The sequence below is a fragment of the Polistes dominula genome, unplaced genomic scaffold (genome assembly GCF_049000335.1).
Source record: "Polistes dominula isolate Pdom_NZ unplaced genomic scaffold, Pdom_raw_medaka contig_37, whole genome shotgun sequence".
Taxonomy (NCBI): domain Eukaryota; kingdom Metazoa; phylum Arthropoda; class Insecta; order Hymenoptera; family Vespidae; genus Polistes; species Polistes dominula.
Window position 1 is genome coordinate 5154876 of NW_028301169.1, and position 20595 is coordinate 5175470.

The 20595-nt window shown below is 31.6% G+C and overlaps 3 protein-coding genes across 6 annotated transcripts in view; 1 reads left to right on the plus strand and 2 right to left on the minus strand.

Annotated features, from left to right (window-relative positions):
- Positions 1–901: 901 nt before the first annotated feature.
- On the minus strand, positions 902–4551 carry PMP34 (Peroxisomal Membrane Protein 34). 2 transcript variants are annotated; one of them, XM_015322196.2, is made up of 8 exons: positions 3983–4551; positions 3778–3838; positions 2414–2480; positions 2107–2255; positions 1798–1911; positions 1343–1587; positions 1205–1272; positions 902–1126 (listed from the first exon to the last, which is right to left on the minus strand). In XM_015322196.2, exons 1-8 carry the CDS (start codon positions 4052–4054, stop codon positions 982–984), a joined length of 921 nt encoding a protein of 306 aa, XP_015177682.1. In that variant the 5' UTR covers positions 4055–4551; the 3' UTR covers positions 902–981. The 2 variants fall into 2 exon arrangements, with proteins under 2 accessions (XP_015177682.1, XP_089035325.1); XM_089179199.1 differs by lacking the exons at positions 3778–3838; positions 3983–4551 and adding an exon at positions 2610–3711.
- An 8903-nt stretch (positions 4552–13454) lies between these two features.
- On the minus strand, positions 13455–17045 carry LOC107066950 (cytochrome P450 4C1). The gene is made up of 12 exons (XM_015322025.2): positions 16557–17045; positions 16331–16440; positions 15923–16013; positions 15659–15850; positions 15491–15584; positions 15304–15406; positions 15124–15229; positions 14938–15053; positions 14795–14863; positions 14517–14685; positions 14251–14430; positions 13455–14174 (listed from the first exon to the last, which is right to left on the minus strand). Exons 1-12 carry the CDS (start codon positions 16708–16710, stop codon positions 14017–14019), a joined length of 1542 nt encoding a protein of 513 aa, XP_015177511.1. The 5' UTR covers positions 16711–17045; the 3' UTR covers positions 13455–14016.
- A 988-nt stretch (positions 17046–18033) lies between these two features.
- LOC107073637 (uncharacterized) overlaps positions 18034–20595 on the plus strand; it is a 48034-nt gene continuing 45472 nt past the window's right edge. For all 3 annotated transcript variants that reach the window (XR_016178820.1, XR_016178819.1, XM_089179213.1), the window contains exon 1: positions 18034–18945. The gene's annotated coding sequence lies outside the window, so the exon portion shown is untranslated. The remainder of the gene's footprint in view (positions 18946–20595) is intronic.

Genomic DNA, 20595 nt, shown 5'->3' on the forward strand with positions numbered 1-20595 from the left:
GGTCATCTTTTATTTTTATTGTAATTTAAATGTATTTATTATTATAATCAGTTTAATACTTATTAAAGTAAGAATAATAAATAGTACATTTGTGTACAAATTGTATACATATTTATTAATATCTTTCGAACTTAAAACAATTTAAATCTGATATTTTATTAAATGAAAATGTTTAAATCAAAATTATCACTGACCAAGAATGTTAAAACAATCCAAAATATTAGTATAATACATTACTATATATTAGATATACTTTAAATGATTGATAATTATTCGAAGGTAATGTATATTGTAATCTAGAAGCATATATAAACATTTGATTTAACATTCTTGATCAGTGATGATTTTGAGTTTAACATTTTCATCTAATAAAAATTCAGATCGAAACTGTTTAATAAGTATATTAATAGACAAATGCACTTTGTACTATTCTTTCTTTAATGAGTATTAAATTGATTCTAATACTAAAAAATATTTAAATAACAGTACAAAAAAGGGTAACCAATTGTTAAGCATAAAAAATCGAGTATTCCTTCTGTTTTTACACTAATACCAACATGTACAATTTTAAGATACAGGTGTTTTCTATACATTATTTTCGTATTTGTTTAATTTATTTATTATAAATAAGATTTTCAAGTTAAACTCAGTAAATGTGTAATTAAGGTATACTAATGTATTTGTTTCTGTGAATTTTCTTTATCTTAAGCATACTATATTAATACGATTTTAAATACGATTTAAGTCATATTTAAATATTTAATGTAGTGTATAAATAATAAACGAGTACGATTTTAAAAGATATTCACATATGTTAATGACATTTCTTTAAGGAAATGTTAAAATAAAAAAAAGATAAGACTATAAATAAAAATGATGCAACACGGAAGGAAAACGAAAATTTGCATTAATTGTATATTTATTTAAATTTTAGTAACCCGTTTATATCTAAATATAGTCTTTAAGCGCCTAATCATACCGTTATCTAACAATAGGTCTATGAAGAAGAATGCGAAATACGAATCTTGAAATTTTTTCATAAGTTAAAAACATCAACGCCGCTGTTAAAACAGTCTGCAATAGTTTAGCTTCCATTCCTTTGTATAAACCAAGTAAGCCTTGTTTCCTAAAAAGTAAACGAAGATTTGAACGATGTTATATTAATTGAATGATTGGATAATTTATTTAAAAATGGAGGGCATACTTTAAAATGTAAAAGAAAATTTGAATAGTTCCAGCATTCGGCGATAAATCAGGATACTTATGTCCGTGCTAAAAAAAGCACATATATACATATGTGATCGAAATTAGATTAATTTTTGAATAATTTGATATTATTTACCCTCAGTTTCGTTTGTATTAATTGTAAAGGATAAGTTAATGTCGTAGCAACCGTTTTAGCGATCGCACCAATAGCAAAAAAGACCCAAGCTGATGGTTGAATACCAGAAGAAGCACTAACCCTTCTTTTAATACTTTCGTATGTCATGAATTGAATAGCTGGATTTGCTACGAGAAGGAGACTTGGTAATGTACCTGCCCATAATTTTTCTAATCCTTCAAATTTCCATATATGGAGAAGACCATCTGAAATAAACCAAATAAGAAAGAAAAAATGTAGGGGAAAGGTACATCGTTAAATTCTTTTTCTCGTTATTTTTGTCAAGCGATTGGAAAACTAACATTTTATGCAGCATGAATATGTAAACGTGAATGAACTTATTTTTATTTCTGCATTACAGAGTACATTATTATAATTTTTATACGTCATAACGTAACATTTTACGTTTTACTTACCGTACAATGTATTATAATCGTTATTGTTTTTCTCATTAACACTATTAATTCCTTTCATTTTCAATCTCGTATTAACAACCCAAAGTGGTGTCGTTGTCAGCACATTTATCACACCTGCGAAAATAGTTTCATGTGTTTAAAATAATATTAATCCTTTGCCTTACGATTTATTTTTAAGGAAAAGTATGTGTAGAAACTGTGAGAAAAATTAGAAAGAAAAAGAAAAAAATTTTTAATGTTTCAGTTTTTATTAAATTTATTTATTCATGTAAAAATCGTGTTTAAAAAAGAAAGAATTCGAAATTGTACCTGCGATCGATGCGACCAAAAGATCATTTCTAGCTGTTTGATTTCTTCTACTTCTCAACATTTTTAATCCATGAAATGTGTAGAAATAAACGAAATTACTGGCACAAAGACTTTGAAGAACTGGCACCATTCCTCGATACAGCGTATGCCTGAGTGATAAATATTAAAGTTAACAATGTATATAATTTTAAATAAACAACATTGAAACTTTTTTGTTGAATATTTTTGTAAAGATAATATATGATAAGAATATGACATTCAACGTCTAACATTGAAATACATTTGATAATTAGTTATGGCAACTTACGGTCCTTCTTTCGAAGTCAATTCACGTATCATCGCAAGCGTATTTTTTGCTTCTCGATTTTCCTCTACTGTAAATATTTAGAAAAAGCAATCTTGAGTAATTAGCATTTAAAATTGCATATCTTTGCATACATTCGATTATATTTTAGTACTTTGAATTCGTATTTAACACAAAAAATGACAATAGAGATTATTACCCTTGTAATTATTAACACATTGCATGCAGGCAATGTACTTTTACGTTTTTCGTAGTCTGCCATAGGAGCGCGGGTCACGTAAAAGTACGTATTTAGTAGATTTGTGATAGAGAGCGGGTATTGTATAAATACGATGAGCATTGTATGTATGGTGTTTGTTCGAAATAGTTTCCGATTTAGTGCGATTTTACTGAATGACGTTTACTGCACGTGTAAAACTCTTACATGTTTTACTGTATGCGTAAGACCGCGGCGAAATATGCTCGCATGTAATGTGTTAAACTAGTACGTCACCTTGTGGAAGTAAAGATGATAAAATTATTTGCTGTTGTGATATATTTTGTATTTATTAATATACAAGATATTCCACATGTCGCTTTACTGAGACAAAACAAGAAAAAATCAATATTGGCTTATTAATAGAATTACATGATTGTATTTAATACCTTGTGAAAAAAAATATGGACTCACGTTGCTGTCCTTCAAATTACGTGCTAATCCAAATTTTGAATTTTTTATTTCGGTAATACGACTTTTGGGACACCTTGTATACATGGTATAAATATTATAATATTAATAATAATAATAGACTATATTTATAATCTATTAATTATTATACTTATTATAAAAACTGAGTTCCAAGGTTAACGATAAATTATAATTAAAATTATGTAAGGAATTATACTTATTGATTTTTTATATAATAACCTATTTCAAATAATAATCTTAATACGCTATGTGGCATGTGGACAATAATTAATTTAAGAAAAATCCGGAAATCGATCTATTGCGATTATATTTGTATGATGTCCACGATTGAAATATTGTGTATTGTGTATTTGGCGAATTTTTTACACATTCTATTTTTACATGCGTTACGAGCGAATATTTAAACAAATAAAAACGTACGAACACATTCTGAAATGGAAAATTAGGTTTTATCAAATAGTTTAACACTTTATCTATTCGAGCTGAATTATTAAAAATGGCATAAAAAGTGTAAGGTAAACAAGTCGTTGAAAATAAAACATCACAGTAATTTTTAACATGTATGAAAATATTATTGTTTTTCAATTTTTGCCTGACATCTGAACGATATAATTTATATGAAAAATAAATAATTAAGAAAATGAATGTAATTTTAAATTAATATAATAAAAAATCTCACGTTGGAGTCGGCTTCTGACAGTGTCCAGAGGGAAGAAGGTTGCCATGGCGATGACGCTACCCTAAATAATAAATGAAATAAATAAAATGAATAACGCGCCAAAATAAGTATAACTTTAAAAACAAAATAAATAACCCATATTAATTATTAATCCGTATTACTTACATTAGATAATTATCGAATAATTAAATAAGTCGATACTTACTGCTGCGCCTGACAATGCGTGTACCAGAGTATCATAAGTGAAGATACTTCTTCCAGCATCGTTGCCGCCCATTTTGAAATACTTTTTTTCAATAAGATAAAAATAAAAATGAGCATAAAAAGAACGCGATTTGCCTTTAAGAAAATCTTTCACAAAATTTAACAAAATAAAAATACAATTGAATAATACGCTAGACTTGTTAACTCGTTGAGTTTTAGGAAAGGTATAAGGTATAACGATTCCTCATGATTCTTTCTCCCTACTTTGCCGTCCGCCACAATACCGATCGATTTTCTCAACGAGGATAGCGTTTTCACGCGTATATGATTGGTCAAGCTGCGTCGATAAACGACGGAGACGACACACCGGTTTAATATCAACAAATGAATATCAAATTCTTTGATCACTTTGTTCCTTAAAAAAACGAAAAAATTATAATAAACGGTATAGTTTATTTACGTGATATTTCAACATCAATCAAAATATGTATCTTATATAAGAGAAATCCCACTTTAGTTGAAACCGTCTTCGTTCACCAAAGGCTTTCGTCATTCTGAATAGCTGTTAACTTCGACGCCAGTACCGGCCCTAGTCAAGTGCGATAAGTGGAGAAGGGGGAGACCTTTACGTCATTCGTCTCTACTACTTTTTTGTTTAAACTTTAGAAGAGAAAATAAAATCGAATAAATTTAGATAAATGTGTTTTCTTTTTTTTCTATGCCTCAACAAAAATTATTCATCAATAATATTATCATTTTTCATCTTTGGCCGATGCCTTGTGGATGTTTATGGTTACTTAATTATATACATTCTTACATAATTTTTTAAGGGGATTAACGTAAACTATCAATTCAAGTTGACAGAGTGAACTCTTACAACATAAGTGTTTTCTATATAATTATTACCATTCCGACTAACGTGACACACATGCGTCGTCGCTTCAGTCTACATTCGATGAGTAGACACAAAACACGATTGTATCAAGTCTTCTGCTATTTAATTATTTAAATAGGCGATTATTATTCACATTTAAATCATTACATTAAACCTTGAGGATAAGCAATTATTTATGTTGTTATCATTAATGGTAACTACTTTAAAAAATAATATATCGTTTTTTTTAAATATTGTTATTAAATACTATTTGATGTATATATGTATGTGTCTATAGATGATTTAGTTGAAAGAGGTCCATTGAAATATTTCCTAGACTTTTAATGTTTGTAGTATACCTTGATTGGTTTGAAAAAAGTTGTTTAGACCTTTTTTTTCAAAGTCATAAGTCATTAATTATTATGAAATAGGCATGAATTTTTTTTTTAAATCTTATAATCGAGAAAATATATATTTAAATATATTTGCATAAAGATTTTTCAATGACCTCAAAACCTCGAAAATGGAAAAATGTTGCAACAGAATATTAACAAACTATGTAGATGAAGAATATAGAAGTACATAGAAGCTCACAAGTTTCGATTTTTATCTAATCAGATTCATCTGAGTTACAACCGAGACCACCAGTAGGCGATAGTAGATAACACGATGTAGAGGGTTTCTCTATAGTAAAGATAATATTAGACTGAATTTGTTTTATGATCTTTATTGTTAGGATGCGACTTGCTTTTCTTTGTTGTACACTTCTCAACGGCTACGCACAGACTGTACTCGTCTGGTGACCACACTTGCTAGCGTGGTTCCCTAGCCTTCTAGTAACTTAGATGGCGCGACCATCGGTCGTACCGCTACATTACTCCTTTCGGAGCATTTTTCTTATTACATAAAATGCGAAACTTAAAATTATAGATGTTTACAAGTGTATAAAAATATAAAAATATGTAAAGATATATAAAAATATTGCATTATCTCTATCCTAACCTAATAAGTTTTAATTGGTACATACGAATCGGTATTGCAATCTTTTTCGACAAACGCTGGTTTTAGTCTTTCTATAGATACATTTATATGTTTTCCTTTATAGTTAATTTTGAAAATATTATCTGTAAGTCTTTGTATAATTTCGTATGGACCTTCGTAAGGCGCTTCTAATGGTTTTTTTACAGCGTCGACCCTTAAAAATATGTGCGTACATGTATACAGCCTATCCTGAATAAAATGTTTCTTTTTGATATGGTGTGCTGTGGGTATCGGTCTGATTTGCCTTATATGTTGTCTTAATTTTTCTAGGAATATGTGTGGATCTTGTAATAGCTCTTCGCTGAGGAAAAATTCTCCTGGTAGTCTGATGTTTTCACCATATACCAATTCCGCAGCTGAAGCTTTTATATCTTCTTTTAGACTTGTGCGTAGACCAAGGAGCACTGTTGGTAATATTCCTACCCAGTCTTTTTCTTCGTGGCACATTATTGCTGCTTTAAGTGATCTATGCCATCTTTCTATCATTCCATTTGATGCAGGGTGATATGCTGTTGTTCTAATTCTTTTCGCTCCGACTAATTTGGTTAATGCTTCAAATAGTTGACTTTCAAATTGTGTTCCTTGATCAGTTGTAATTGTAATAGGAGAACCAAATCTCGAAATCCACTGCGAATAGAATGTTGTTGCCACTGTATCTGCTGAGGTATCTGGCATTGGAATTGCTTCTGGCCATCGAGTAAACCTATCGATCATAGTTAGGCAGTATCTCATATTTTTAATCGTTGGTAATGGACCTATTATGTCTATGTGCACATGTTCGAAACGTCCTTGTGGTACTTCTATTTTCGAAGGTACCTGTTTGTTATGACGGCTTATTTTGCACTTTTGGCATGCTAAACATGTACTTGACCATTCTGCAATATCTTTGTTCATCTTTGGCCACATGAAGCTTTTTCCTATAAGGTGTTTTGTTACTCTGCCGCTGGGATGTGACAAATTGTGTACGTTCTTAAAAATCTGCCTCCGTAAAGAGACTGGAACGTATGGTCTTATGCTTTTTCCTACTATGTCGCCATATATGTATTTATCAGAGCTATCGAGGAAAATCTTCTGCAGGTTCCATTTTTCTTCTGCCAAAATATTCTTTAGTTCGTCATCCTCTTGTTGCTTTGCCATTAGCTCTTCTGTTGATACTAGGACTGGCATGTCTATGGTTTCCAGTCTTGACATAGCGTCAGCTGCCACATTGTCCTTTCCAGCAACGTAAACAATTTTGGAAGTAAACTGTCCTACGTAATCCAACTGTCTGGCTTGTCTTGGGCTTGCTTTGTCCGTATTTTGCTTAAAAGCGTATGACAGTGGTTTATGGTCAGTCTCTATTATTAATTCTCTTCCTTCGACAAAATACCTAAAAAACTTTAAACTTTTATAGATAGCTAACAATTCCCTATCATACACACTATATCTAATTTGCGCTTTTTCTAGTTTCCTTGAGAAATATCCTAGTGGTTCCCATTTGTTATCACAGAGTTGTTCTAACACTGCTCCAATTGCGTTATCGGAAGCATCAGTCTTTAATTTTAATATCGCTTTTTCTTTTGGGTATGCCAATAATGTTGCTGTGGCAATTGCTTCTTTAGCTTTTTTGAACGCTTCTTCCGCTGCTTGATTCCATTCTATCAGTCTTTTGTCGTGCTTCTTGGCACCTACCATATATTTGTTAAGTGGATCAAGCCATTCTGCAGCCTTTGGTAAGAACCTCCTATAAAAATTCACTACCCCAAGGAAACGTCGCATATCTGAAACAGTCTTTGGTTTTGTATAGTTTTGTATAGCGTGGACTCGCTCATCCAACGGCGCTATACCCTTATTATCTATCTTATAACCTAAGTAGTTTACGCTATTTTGAAAAAAATTGCACTTTGAAATGTTTATTGTTAGTCCATATTGCCTAAGTCTATCGAATATTGCACGCAGATGTTTTTCATGGGATTCCTTATTTTTAGACGCTACAATTATATCATCTATGTAACAGGCACAAAAATCTAATTTGCTTAATACTATGTTCATAAACCTTTGGAACGTTTGCGCCGCGTTACATAAACCGAAAGGCATCACTGTGTATTCGTACAGACCAAAAGGTGTGATTACCGCTGTTTTTTCTATGTCTTCCTCAGCCAACGGAATTTGGTGATATGCTCTAGACAAGTCTATTGTAGAAAATATGTTACAGTCACGAAATTGTTGCGTGACGTCGTGTACATGTGGAATGGGGTACCTGTCTGGTACCGTAACGCTATTTAGTCGCCTATAATCTCCACATGGCCTCCATTCGCCGTTTTTCTTTGGTACCATATGCAGAGGGCTCGCCCATTGACTCTTGGACGGGCGACAGATTCCTTCGTTAACTAGTTGCTGAAATTCGGCTTGTGCGATTCGCAGTTTTTCCGGATTTAGCCTTCTTGCTCTCTCTGCTATTGGAGGACCTTTTGTGATTATATGATGTTTCACCGTGTGGCTGATGGGTTTCTTTGAGGTTGGTTTCGTTAAATCTGCGTACTCCCTAAAAAGTTCTAAATACGGACTATTACAGTTAATGGTCAAAATGGTTGGAACGTCAATATTTACTAATTCTGCTTTCCTAGAAAGCAATGTATTGCCGTCCAACAATTTTTTGTTTCTTAAATCAGGTAATAAATTATAAAAATGCAAGAAATCGGCGCCTATTATTGCTTTAGAAACATTCGCTATAATGAATCTCCATGAAAAATCTCGACGGAGTCCAAGATTTAAGTTTAAAAGTTTTTTTCCGTATGTGTCTATTTCTGCACCATTTGCCGCGTACAACTTACACGTATTGTCTTTGGTTTCACTTATCGAAGTACGTGGAATCACTGAGACGTCTGCACCAGTGTCTATCAGAAAACATGCTCCTGTTCTCCTATCATTTACCATGAGGCGCAGGTTTCTCGTCGCGTCGTCAACTGCCTCTATTTGAGACGCTTGCATTAGTTTTCCGAAGGCTTTCTTTTATCCGGGCCTGTCCACTTGCACGGGGATCTGCACTTCCACGATTGTTCCGCGAATTTCCAGTGGTAGTAACATAGGCCGTCATTGTTTCGGTGTTTGCTTGATGATCGGCTTCTACTTCGGGATCTTCCGCGGAAACTTCGGTACCTTCTTCTGCCGCGCATCAATTTTTCCATCTTCTCTGTTAGTTGCGCGATTTCCCGCTTGAATTCCCGCTTGATTTCCGCTACCTCGCTGTTGATTGTTGTTTGAGCGGTACTTCTTATTGGCGCTGCTTCAGTAATGGCGGCCGTTTCCGGCAGACGCTCTCTCCCGAGGATCTTGTCACCCATTTCCGCTAACTTTGCAGGTGACGTAATTTCGTCTGCAATGGCGAGGATCTCTTGTATCCTGGTTGGCATCCTTTGCATCCATAACGTTAGGAGCATTTTTTCGCTAACACTATCACCTGCTAGGCGTTTCATTTCTCTCCAAAGTTCGGACGGTTTTTTGTCTCCTAACTCAATTCCCATTAACAATCGCCTTAGCCGTTGTTCGTCGGATTTAGTTAGTCTGTGTATTAAGGCTTCCTTTAAATGTGTATACGTACATTGCTCGGGGGGGATGCTAAGATGTCGTGTACCTCTCTTATCAGCGTGGTATCCAAATTCCTTAGCACCGCTGAAAACTTTACGGCATCCGATTTAACGTTGTACGCCGTGAATTCCTTTTCCAACATTACGAACCATAAATTTGGTTCCTCTTTCCAAAAAGCTGGAAGCGTTATATTTCTAAACTCACTGGCGTTGACTTCCTTTGTGTCGGTATCGGCACGGGCCACGTTGGCTTCGCTGGTTGGTTGCGCCATTGTTCTCCCACTTATTATTTTTTCTATTTTAGTTGTTGTATTATTTTTTTATTTTTTTACGCGGACGTTCCCGGGTTTCGGCACCAATTTACTGTAGAGGGTTTCTCTATAGTAAAGATAATATTAGACTGAATTTGTTTTATGATCTTTATTGTTAGGATGCGACTTGCTTTTCTTTGTTGTACACTTCTCAACGGCTACGCACAGACTGTACTCGTCTGGTGACCACACTTGCTAGCGTGGTTCCCTAGCCTTCTAGTAACTTAGATGGCGCGACCATCGGTCGTACCGCTACAACGATGACGGTACAATACTATCAAAGAATACAGTATTCTACCTACAATGGCTCACTGGTGGTCCCGGTTGTAACTTAGATAAATTTGGTTTGATAAAAAACGGGACTTCTAAGTTTCTATGTAATTCTGCATCCTTTGATGTAGATTTATTTTTTATAGTACTAACCGTTGGTAATAGCAGATTTATTAAATTTCGATTAGTGGTAATAGTAGATTCTTTTGATTATTAACCGTCGGTTATCCTAATTAATATCATATTTTCATTTCTTTCTTTGGTATCTCCTTTATCGTTATCATCTAATAGACGGAGAGTACATAATAACTACATAAAAACGCTTTTATCTGGTTAAAGATTCATTTCTATTGAAAAAGGTACCTTTGGTATAGCTGAACATAAATCTGCAAGTCTGCCATCGCAAAACTGAGGCCTAAAGCGGGGGGGTACGATTGAAGACGTGAAATTTAGGTGTGAAAAAAATCATAAGGTACACGGATTTTAATTATGGAAAAAGCTTGTATTTATATTAAGGAATCGCGAAAAAATATTGGCAGACAGTTTGCTCGGGGTTGAAGTGCCGCCAGAGCGCGCTAAAGGGGTGTAAAAATTAATTTAAAAAAAATCACAAGGTTCATGAACAAAAACTGTTTTATTTTATTATTTAAACATTAAGAAAACAATTTACTAAATGGCAGACAAAAATTTGGGGGCTAAAGCCTTGGCAGACGGCTTGAAAAAGCGCGCTATAATAGCTTACATAACATAAAAACTTTCTAAAACATTTCTTGAAAAGTATTAAACCTTTCAAAAAAGTTTCTAAAAAATCTTTCTACAAGGTGAAAATAAAATATTTTCGAAAATATTTTACTGATAGAGTTATCTTTTGCAAGTCTCCTAACCTGGACATTTTCACCTTGTAGAAAGATTTTTTCACAAGATGAAAATAAAATATTTTCGAAAATATTTTACTGATAGAGTAATCTTTTGCAAGTCTCTTAACCTGGACATTTTCACCTTGTAGAAAGATTTTTTAGAAACTTTTTTGAAAGGTTTAATACTTTTCAAGAAATGTTTTAGAAAGTTTTTATGTTATGTAAGCTATTATAGCGCGCTTTTTCAAGCCGTCTGCCAAGGCTTTAGCCCCCAAATTTTTGTCTGCCATTTAGTAAATTGTTTTCTTAATGTTTAAATAATAAAATAAAACAGTTTTTGTTCATGAACCTTGTGATTTTTTTTAAATTAATTTTTACACCCCTTTAGCGCGCTCTGGCGGCACTTTAACCCCGAGCAAACTGTCTGCTAATATTTTTTCGCGATTCCTTAATATAAATACAAGCTTTTTCCATAATTAAAATCCGTGTACCTTATGATTTTTTTCACACCTAAATTTCACGTCTTCAATCGTACCCCCCGCTTTAGGCCTCAGTTTTGCGATGGCAGACTTGCAGATTTATGTTCAGCTATACCAAAGGTACCTTTTTCAATAGAAATGAATCTTTAACCAGATAAAAGCATTTTTATGTAGCCAGCTCTTAGACTATAAAGAAACTAATTACTTTATAATGTTCTTTAATAATTTTTATAATTTTATAGATTCTATACGGAGCAAACAAGAATTATTTAAATTTAATTTTTAGTTTATACACTTTGTATCAAGATAAAATTAATTTTAATATGCGATGTAAGGATTGTTCTCAAATAATTTTTGTATACTTATTATATATTTCTTTTTTCTGCTAAATGGCAGTCATAATCTATAAAAAAAAGCTTGTATTTATTGTATTTCTTGCATCCTTATTTTACCACTGTAAAATTATAAATAAATAAAATCTATTTCTATTTCCATTTTCATTTCTCATTGGAATATCATATCATTTTTTAATATCGTATCACACAAAAGTGTTAACCTGGTTCAAGTTTGTTTAAAGGAAACGAAGGTTAAAGTGAGAATATGTAATCAAATGTCGGAAGCTTTTAGTATTCATAACGGGTTAAAACAGGAGGACGCATTGTCACTTCTTATGTTCAATTTAGTGCTGCAATTTGCTGTCAAAGAACTGCAAAAAAGTAAAGGTGGTCTGCAGTTGAAAGGGGCAACACAACTTCTTATATACGCGGACGATATTGCTTTGCTAGAGGTCAATAAAAAGATATTAGTTAATAATGCGACATAACTAATAGTTAAAACAAAAGAATTTGGGCTGCAAATAAGCTTTCAGAATGTGCCTAATACTGGAACTTTGGTCGATATACCGAACGGGAAAAGACCACTAGGTAGACCGAGCTGCAGATGGGAGGACAAAATTAGAACGGATCTTAAAAAATAGGTTAATTTACATAATCAATGTAAAAGTTCATTACAAATACAGGTCTCCCTCCAACAACACGGTAGATAGGTTCCTAGAAAATGCCGTGTTTTTTAATGACCAACTTAATTTTTATTAAAAATATAAATTTATGAACAATATAAAACAAAAAATATTATTTTAATTTAATGCAACTTTAATTTAATAAATTTCTTCATCATCACTGCTCAGTTTAATCAACCGAGAACGTTTTTTCGGGGAATGATATCGTCTTCATTTTCAGAACGTTTTTCTTCACTTAAGCTTCTTGCATCTTCTTCCCTCTTTAAAAAATCTGTAATTTTACTTTGCTTGTTGTTTCTTACCAGGTCATTGTAAATTTTTCAGTATGGAGCTAGACAGTTTTGATGCTCTCTTTTGAATTTTAGGCTTCTTTCTGCGGAAGGGTCTGCATTCAACACAAATGACTCGAGATTTTCAGTTAAGCTTAGGATTTCTTTTAATTTTTGTAATATTAAATTATTAATTGCACAATCTTCATCAGTGCTAGTGTCCTCAGGATCGATTTAATTTTCAGTTTCGGATATCATTTCCATCAAATCTGCTTCGTCAACTTTTTCTTCCACTAATAAACCTTGAACGTCCTCAATAGCCATATCTACAAAACCTTCGCCTCCGATTGATTTAGCAAGTTCTAATATGTCACCAATTTCATTTTGTGTCGATTCACGCACGTTTTCTATTTCAACTGAAGAGGGCCATATCTTCTTCCAACACGCATTTAACGTTGATATTTCCAGTTCACAATAGCGTGAAACACTTTTGTTTTCAGGCTTTGGAAATAAAAAGAAATACTTTCAGCAACACTGTATCGTTAAGATGGCAAGCCTCGCCGCGGCTTTAGAAGTACAGTGTTGTACAAAGGTTTTTTGAAAGAAAACAGTTTTATAGAATGCCATGTTGTAGGAGGGTTCCCGCAATTATGAATCGTGTTATTGCGAAACTGTGTTAGGAGAAACCGTGTTGTTGGAGGGATATCTGTATCGCGAATTAGAAAACAGAACTCGATCTACTATAGGAAGTATCATTGATAGGTATAGATTAAGAAAGAACTGCAAAATAACTCAAGAAATGAACGTCTACGAAAAATTAATCAGTACACTGGACGAATTATCACAAGAATGAAAACAGAATCCAAGGATAAGTACTATAAAATAGTCGAACATCTTAAAAATAATTCAAATATTGATATATCCGGTAGTACTGTAAGTAATTTTTTGCAAAATGAAGATTATCATGGTCATGCCAATACCAGCTGCACTCATGCAGTCCCAAACAATTACAGAACCTTCACCATGTTTCACTGGTGTTTCTACACCCACTGTATATGCTTTGTATGCTTTGTAAACTTTCAGACCTTATTATTATTGAAAATTTCTGGTCATAATTTTAATTATAATCTTATATCTCACAAGTAATTACAATTTTAACACTTTACTCAACGACTAACTAATTGTTAAATTAAAATAATATTAAAATTAATATATTTTATCTTATATAGTATAGTATATCTTATATATATATTAGAATTAATATATATTATCTTATATATTCTATCTTATATAGTCTTATATAATATATTTTATGTTATATAGAAAAAACAGAAATTTAATTTTTTCTGATTAAATTGGAATAAATTTGACACGAAGTGGTGTTGCTGGTCGCAAAATAATATTTCCTATCAATTTAATGTTGTCCAATTCCTCTACTGGTTCTAAATAAAAATTATGTAATATGTGGGCAACCATTAGTTTTATTTCAAACATTGCATATTTTTGACCTAGAAAAAAAGGTAATATTGGAATATAAATCTTTTTTGAATTTATGTATAATCTTCTTATGTATAGTATTCTTACCAATGCAGTTTCTTAATCCTGCGCTAAATGGAATATAACAGTACGCATTACGTTTGCTAATATTTTCTGGTAAAAATCTATCAGGATCGAAAACATCAGGATTGGGCCAAAATTCTGGATTTCGGTGTAAATGAAAGATGTTAACTCGAACATTCGTACCAGCTGGGATTAAAAATTTGTCTGAAAATGTTATAATTAGGATTATTTCATCAAAATGATAAAATATGAATGCATATATTAGAATGTACGATGATTATGTTACATACTTAACTGCATATCCTCAGTTAAATAACGAGACACGAAATGAACACTTGGGTATAAACGAAGAGATTCTTTTATACATCTCTCTAAATATGAAAATCCTTGAAGCTCTGACATCGTCATTTGATAATTTTCTTGGTTCATAATACTATTCACTTCTTCTCTTATACGTTCCTATAACATAAATTGTCATTAAAAGAATTCTATATAATTATAACAAATTATAATTTACATCCATAGTTGTTATTAAATATTGTATCCATTGTTATGCTAAAAACGTCACCTGAACGTCTTTATGTTTAGCTATAAGACTCAGAAGAAAGACCAATGCCGTTGCAGTAGTGTCGTGACCCTACGGAGATTTTTTTTCTAAATTATTTTCATTTCATCTTAATATTAGAAAAAAATAAATATACTGAAGCTTACTGCAAACATAAATGTATCCACTTCCTCTCTGATTCCTTCATCATCGATTTGATTTCCATTCCAAGAAGCTGCTATTAGTAAATCTAACATGGCAAGTTTTTTCTTGTGCATCGGATCTATGATAAAAACATTCGATTTATATTTCTATTGCGAATATGAATTATCATTCTAAAGCAATTAAAATACTTTTGTAATTTTTGCCGTATCCGTCGATATTTTCTTCAATTTCTTCCAAATTTTTTAAATATTTTCCATTAGTTTCTTCGTGAAAACTTTTTCTTTCTGCAATTATCTAAAATAACAATAATAATTTTTGAAATTGATATGACTTTTTTAGAACGCAGGTTAGGAATATACTATACATACTTTATTCGTAAAACCGTGCAACGTTTGTAATAGTTCCTCTTGTAATCGTCCTTTTGGTGATAATGCAAATATGGGGTCCAATAAATACCAAGGTCTTACACTCCTAATAAATGATAGCATGTTTTTTTATTCTTTTTAGCATAGTTTCTTCATAAAATTTATCTTTAACTAAATCATAAATAATTACCTGAATGGAACAATACCGAGCATAGCATGAACGGCTTTGCGATATTTAAACTCAAGTTCGCCATTCCCCTGTAAAGATGTGCCCATAGCAGTTTCTGTAAATATTCTTTTTGTTAATAATTATATTTTTTATGATTATTATAACGTAAAGAAATATTCTTTAATTTACCACATATCGCATTTAACGTATGCTCGGTCAGTAGTTCCTCTAGATTCTTAATAATTGGAGTTCCCTTTCCTTGTTCTTTCACTGATGATACAAGGTACCGCGCCTCATCATTTAAAGTGACTATAAAGTGTTTGAGGATAGTAAAGTGAAAAGCGGGAGTTAAAATTTTTCTTCGATGCTGCCATTTTGCTCCTGTCGAGTTAAATTTAACTTGAAATATAATATTATATATTTATAAAATCAAGATTTTAAAAAATTGTTTACCTGTACTTGTTACCAATCCGGTCGATAGCCATGGCCTTATTAATTTGTAAGCGATACTTTTTGTTATGTGCTTGTGACTCTTCATAAGCACCTTTAGTTAAAATATATTTGTATAAATATATATCCACATTCTTTTTTTATAAAATATGGTTTTTTTAACAATTATGACTAAACTTAATGACAATTTAATGTAAGTTTGTAAATTATTAATTTTGAATGATTGTTATATTTTCGACAATTGGTTTCCGATAATAGTATAGTTAGTATTGACTTAAAAAATTATTACAAATTATATTAGATCATAAAGAAGGAATAATTTTAATTACTATCAATCGTTAAGTTAGATGGCTAAAAGAGTTATAAAAGTAAATGTAAAATTTTAATTTATAACTTGGAAAACAATTTTACCTCGATGTCTTCCGGATGAAGTAAAACTACCGTTGAGATAAAAAAGGTCCATAATTTATAGATTGGATAATATTCCGCGTCCGTTTTACATAATACTTCGAAAAGTTTATCTAAAGTATGGCAAAAATATCAATGGTAAATGAGAATTATATTACGTCGTATAGGTGGAATTATAATAGAACAAATATATTTTCTAGACAAAATATTTACTTTTGTTAAAATTTACCAGGTTTTGTTTGAAGTTGAAGCAAATTTCCTATGATTGGATATGCTTTTGGTCCCGGAAGTGCTTCAAGAATTCTTGTTACTCTTCGGTATTTTATAGAGCAGTGTAATAAAAATAAAAATGAAACTAGTCCCAAGAAGATAGTGAAAAACATTACGTCTGTTAAATAAGAAATATTAATAAATCAAACTTCTATAATTATTTATGTAATCGTGTTCAAAGATGACGCACGAAAAATGAATAAGTACAATGGTACAACCCAATCAAAGAATATAATTATCTCACTGAACAGATGTTCAATAAGATTAGATATACATATCATATATCATTTATTGATTTAATGGATGAAAATAAGATATTGAAATTGCAATTCAAGTAATACGTTTAAAATGCTATCACAATTGTAAAAAATGACTTTTCACATTAAATACACAACGTTTATGAATGACTCTATAGATCTGTCTGTTAAGTCAGTCGCTAAAGAACTGAGAGATGTCGTTTTCGTAATATGCAACAAGAGCATAGTCAGTAGACTGTATTTATGAATAAGTATTTAATGTCAATAATTAAAAAATTATCTAACAAGGCAACATTATTTAATCATTATAAAATTATTAAATGATTGTTTTTAATAAGAAAAAGTATTTTATAAAATATCAGTGATTTTTTAAATTATCAGTGATTCCAGTGATATTATCAAATAAGTTCTATATTATCAATGCTAAACTTGTTAAAAATGCACAGTAGCGTATTAAGCGGTTGTGTATCACTTTGGAATATTAAAGAGCCTTGACACGATCTCGAGGTTTTCAAATTTCCTTTTATAATAGGCCGTAGAAAATTACGTTTTTCTAAAAAATTCAGTTAATGTGTTGTGATATGAATTTTTCAATTTCTCTATTTTGTTAATATCGTAATGAGAGTTTTTTGAAACATTTTTTCTAACTGTAGTTTGAGAATTCCATAATTTTTGTTGTTTGGGGCGTCTACTCAATTTTATCCGCCTCTTTGTAAAATAGCTCATCAGTATAAAATGAGGAACGGAAATGACAATTATTTTATCTTAACTTTTTTATCTCGAGCTGATAATGTGTGAAATCAAACCTGACTACATAAAATTTTTCGAATGATGTAAAAATAACCTAATTATTTCCATTAATTGAAGATTATTATTTTTTAATCGGCTTTAATTATTTTTTAAAGATTAATAAATTATGAATTAATAAAAATTATGAAATATTTAAATGATGAGTAGGATAGAGTCAAAATTTTGGTTAATATATATGTATATATATAAGATTATATAAGATATATGAGATATAATTCTCACATCGAAGTTTATTACAGTAATGTAATTTATAAGGAATATAAATACTATAATTGAATTGAAACAATGAATGAAATTCCTTATTTGTTTAATATAAAAAAAAGATAATAATTAAATAGAAAAAAATTATTAAAAAACACTTACTTTATTCAATACGCACTGTGTCTTCTCAATAAAAAATTTTATATTACAACGATAAAATAGGTAACATATTCTGATCGTTGGATCGTCGGAGTGATAAATGAATAAAATTATCGTAGATAATTACCGATAAGCGTTATAATGTATTTGTAAATAATTATCTTGTGACGGTAAATAAACATGATGTCAGTAACATTTTCATATTTATTTATACGATTTGCATTTAATTATATAAGGTGTAGCGTCCAGAAAGAAGATAAGTAAATTACATTAATATACCACACATTTGCACTACTCAGAAACATTTATAAGACGAAACATATATCAGAGTTATACAATTTGATTTCTAAAGTCATATTAGGTATGTGTGGGCAATGTTGAATTCTATGCAGTATTCTTTATTCTGCGTTTATTATACAAACCATTGTTTTACACATTGTTCAAATGTGTTTGTGTCAATGTATTTTTCCGCGGCGCGTGGTGGGGGTATTATTTTTCCTCTGTCGCGCAGCTACCTCGGCTTCCCTCGGCTTCTTTCGGTTTTCCGACACACCGACACGTAAATTTTGTTGTGTGCGAAGCGTGCTGGACTTGAGAGAAGGGGTAGAAATGTTCCTCGATCTGGCTTCACTGCTTCTGATTGAGTAAACACGTGCTTCCACCTTATCATATAAAATAAAAGGAAAATTGTGTTATAAGAATAGTATATTACTCACCTAGGGAGAAAAGTATACATTTTTTTCTCACACCGGTATCGAAAGTTCGCTTGTAATTAAATAATAATATATTAATTTTCTTCCCGGGCGAAAAGTCCCTACTTTTCTCCCGCTGCACCTGTAAGAAACGAAGTTGCCGCTTTCCGTCTTCCTCTCTTCCCGCTGTGTAAAACGAAGTTGCCGCTTTCTTACTATACTGTCCTAGGTATGTAATATACTATTTTATTTGTTGTCAATTAATACATTTTGCGAAGATTATGCAAATTTAACAACAAGCAAGGGGTCCAGGGGTGAAACCCCTGAGTGGGAGCCTGGTGGCGAAGCCCCAGAAAAAAAAATCAGGGGGGTCCGGGGGCACAGCCCCGGCGGGGGTTGAGGGGGCGGAGCCCCCACTTTAAAAAAATTTAAATATAAAAATAAAATAAAATATAAAATTAGATTCTATTAAAAATATAAATTATTGTATAAGTTTAAAAAATATTTTTTTAAATAAAATTTAATTAATTAAATAGGGAGTTTATAAATTATTATTATTGTGGGGAGTGTTGAAAATCGAAAAGGTTGTGTGTGTAAGTCTGTGTGAGTCCAAAAAAAGCATTTAAATGAAATTCAAATCGAGAACGAAATGATTGATTCTTTGACCTTTAATACACCTTTTGTCACTTTCAAGAATTGTGAGGTTAAACAGATTATAATAAATAATAACAAATACAACTCTCATAATCAAGAAAATAATTAAATTTATACGTAGTAACCTATTTATGTTTGTAATATTTAACTAAACAAATATCTTTAGAACTTTTAAAAGTAAAGAAAATATAAAATTTATGAGACAACACATGTTATCATTAAAATCATTAATTATATATCATAATATATAATATATATAAGTATGCGCAGTAATTGAAACATTTTAAGGTTAAGAAACTAGTACGCATGCGCTAAAAAATTGAAACATGCGCACTAATTTGTTACTACTTCAAGCGGGAGGGAATGTGGCACTTTTCTCCCTGAAACAGATTCAAGCGGGCGGGAATGTGGCACTTTGCTCCCTGAAAACAAGGAGCAAAAACGAACTTTCGATCCAGGTGTGAGAAAAAGAGTATTTTTAATATCCCCTATAACTCAATAGGCAAAAATAAAAATAATGAATTACTTTAGAAATATATATTAAATTAAATATTCTACAGCCGATGTAGAGAGTTCGTGTATTGTTTAGAATGCGGGAATTGTTAAGAATTTTTGGGCAACACATAAGCAATGCCGAATCAGGTAGAACATTGTAAAAATTGCCACTTTTTAGTAATACCAGAGATTTTTGTCAATGTAGAATATAATTTTCAGTTTGTTGTTTAAAGCACAGAGGGAGGATGAAATAATCTTAGACTCGTATATTGAGACAAACCAAAGAAATGTAAAAAATTTGAATACAATGTCAGTAACATTTCTCTTTTCGATTATTTTTTAAAGTGAAAACTTTTTTAGAATGGGTGTGATTTGAAAAAATGAAAGCGGTGATGTAGTGGGGAAATAAAACCGGCGATATAGTTGGAAAATGAAACCGGGCGATGTAGTGGGAAAACGAAACCGGGCGATGAAGTCATAGAGATAATACAGATAGAGGAGACAAGCCAGCATAAAACCCGTCAGCGAAAAAAAAGAGATAAAACATGAGAGATCGACGTTGTCTCCTCTAACTTGCGCTGAGCGGTGCATGCGCATTAATCTGCTAGTAGAGGTGGCACGACAAGTCTAATGCACATGCACCGGTACCGCATGAGTTAGAGAGAGACAACATCAACCTTTGCTATAGTTTATGCAGAGGTATTTCCACTTACACAGCTGCCTATGGTTT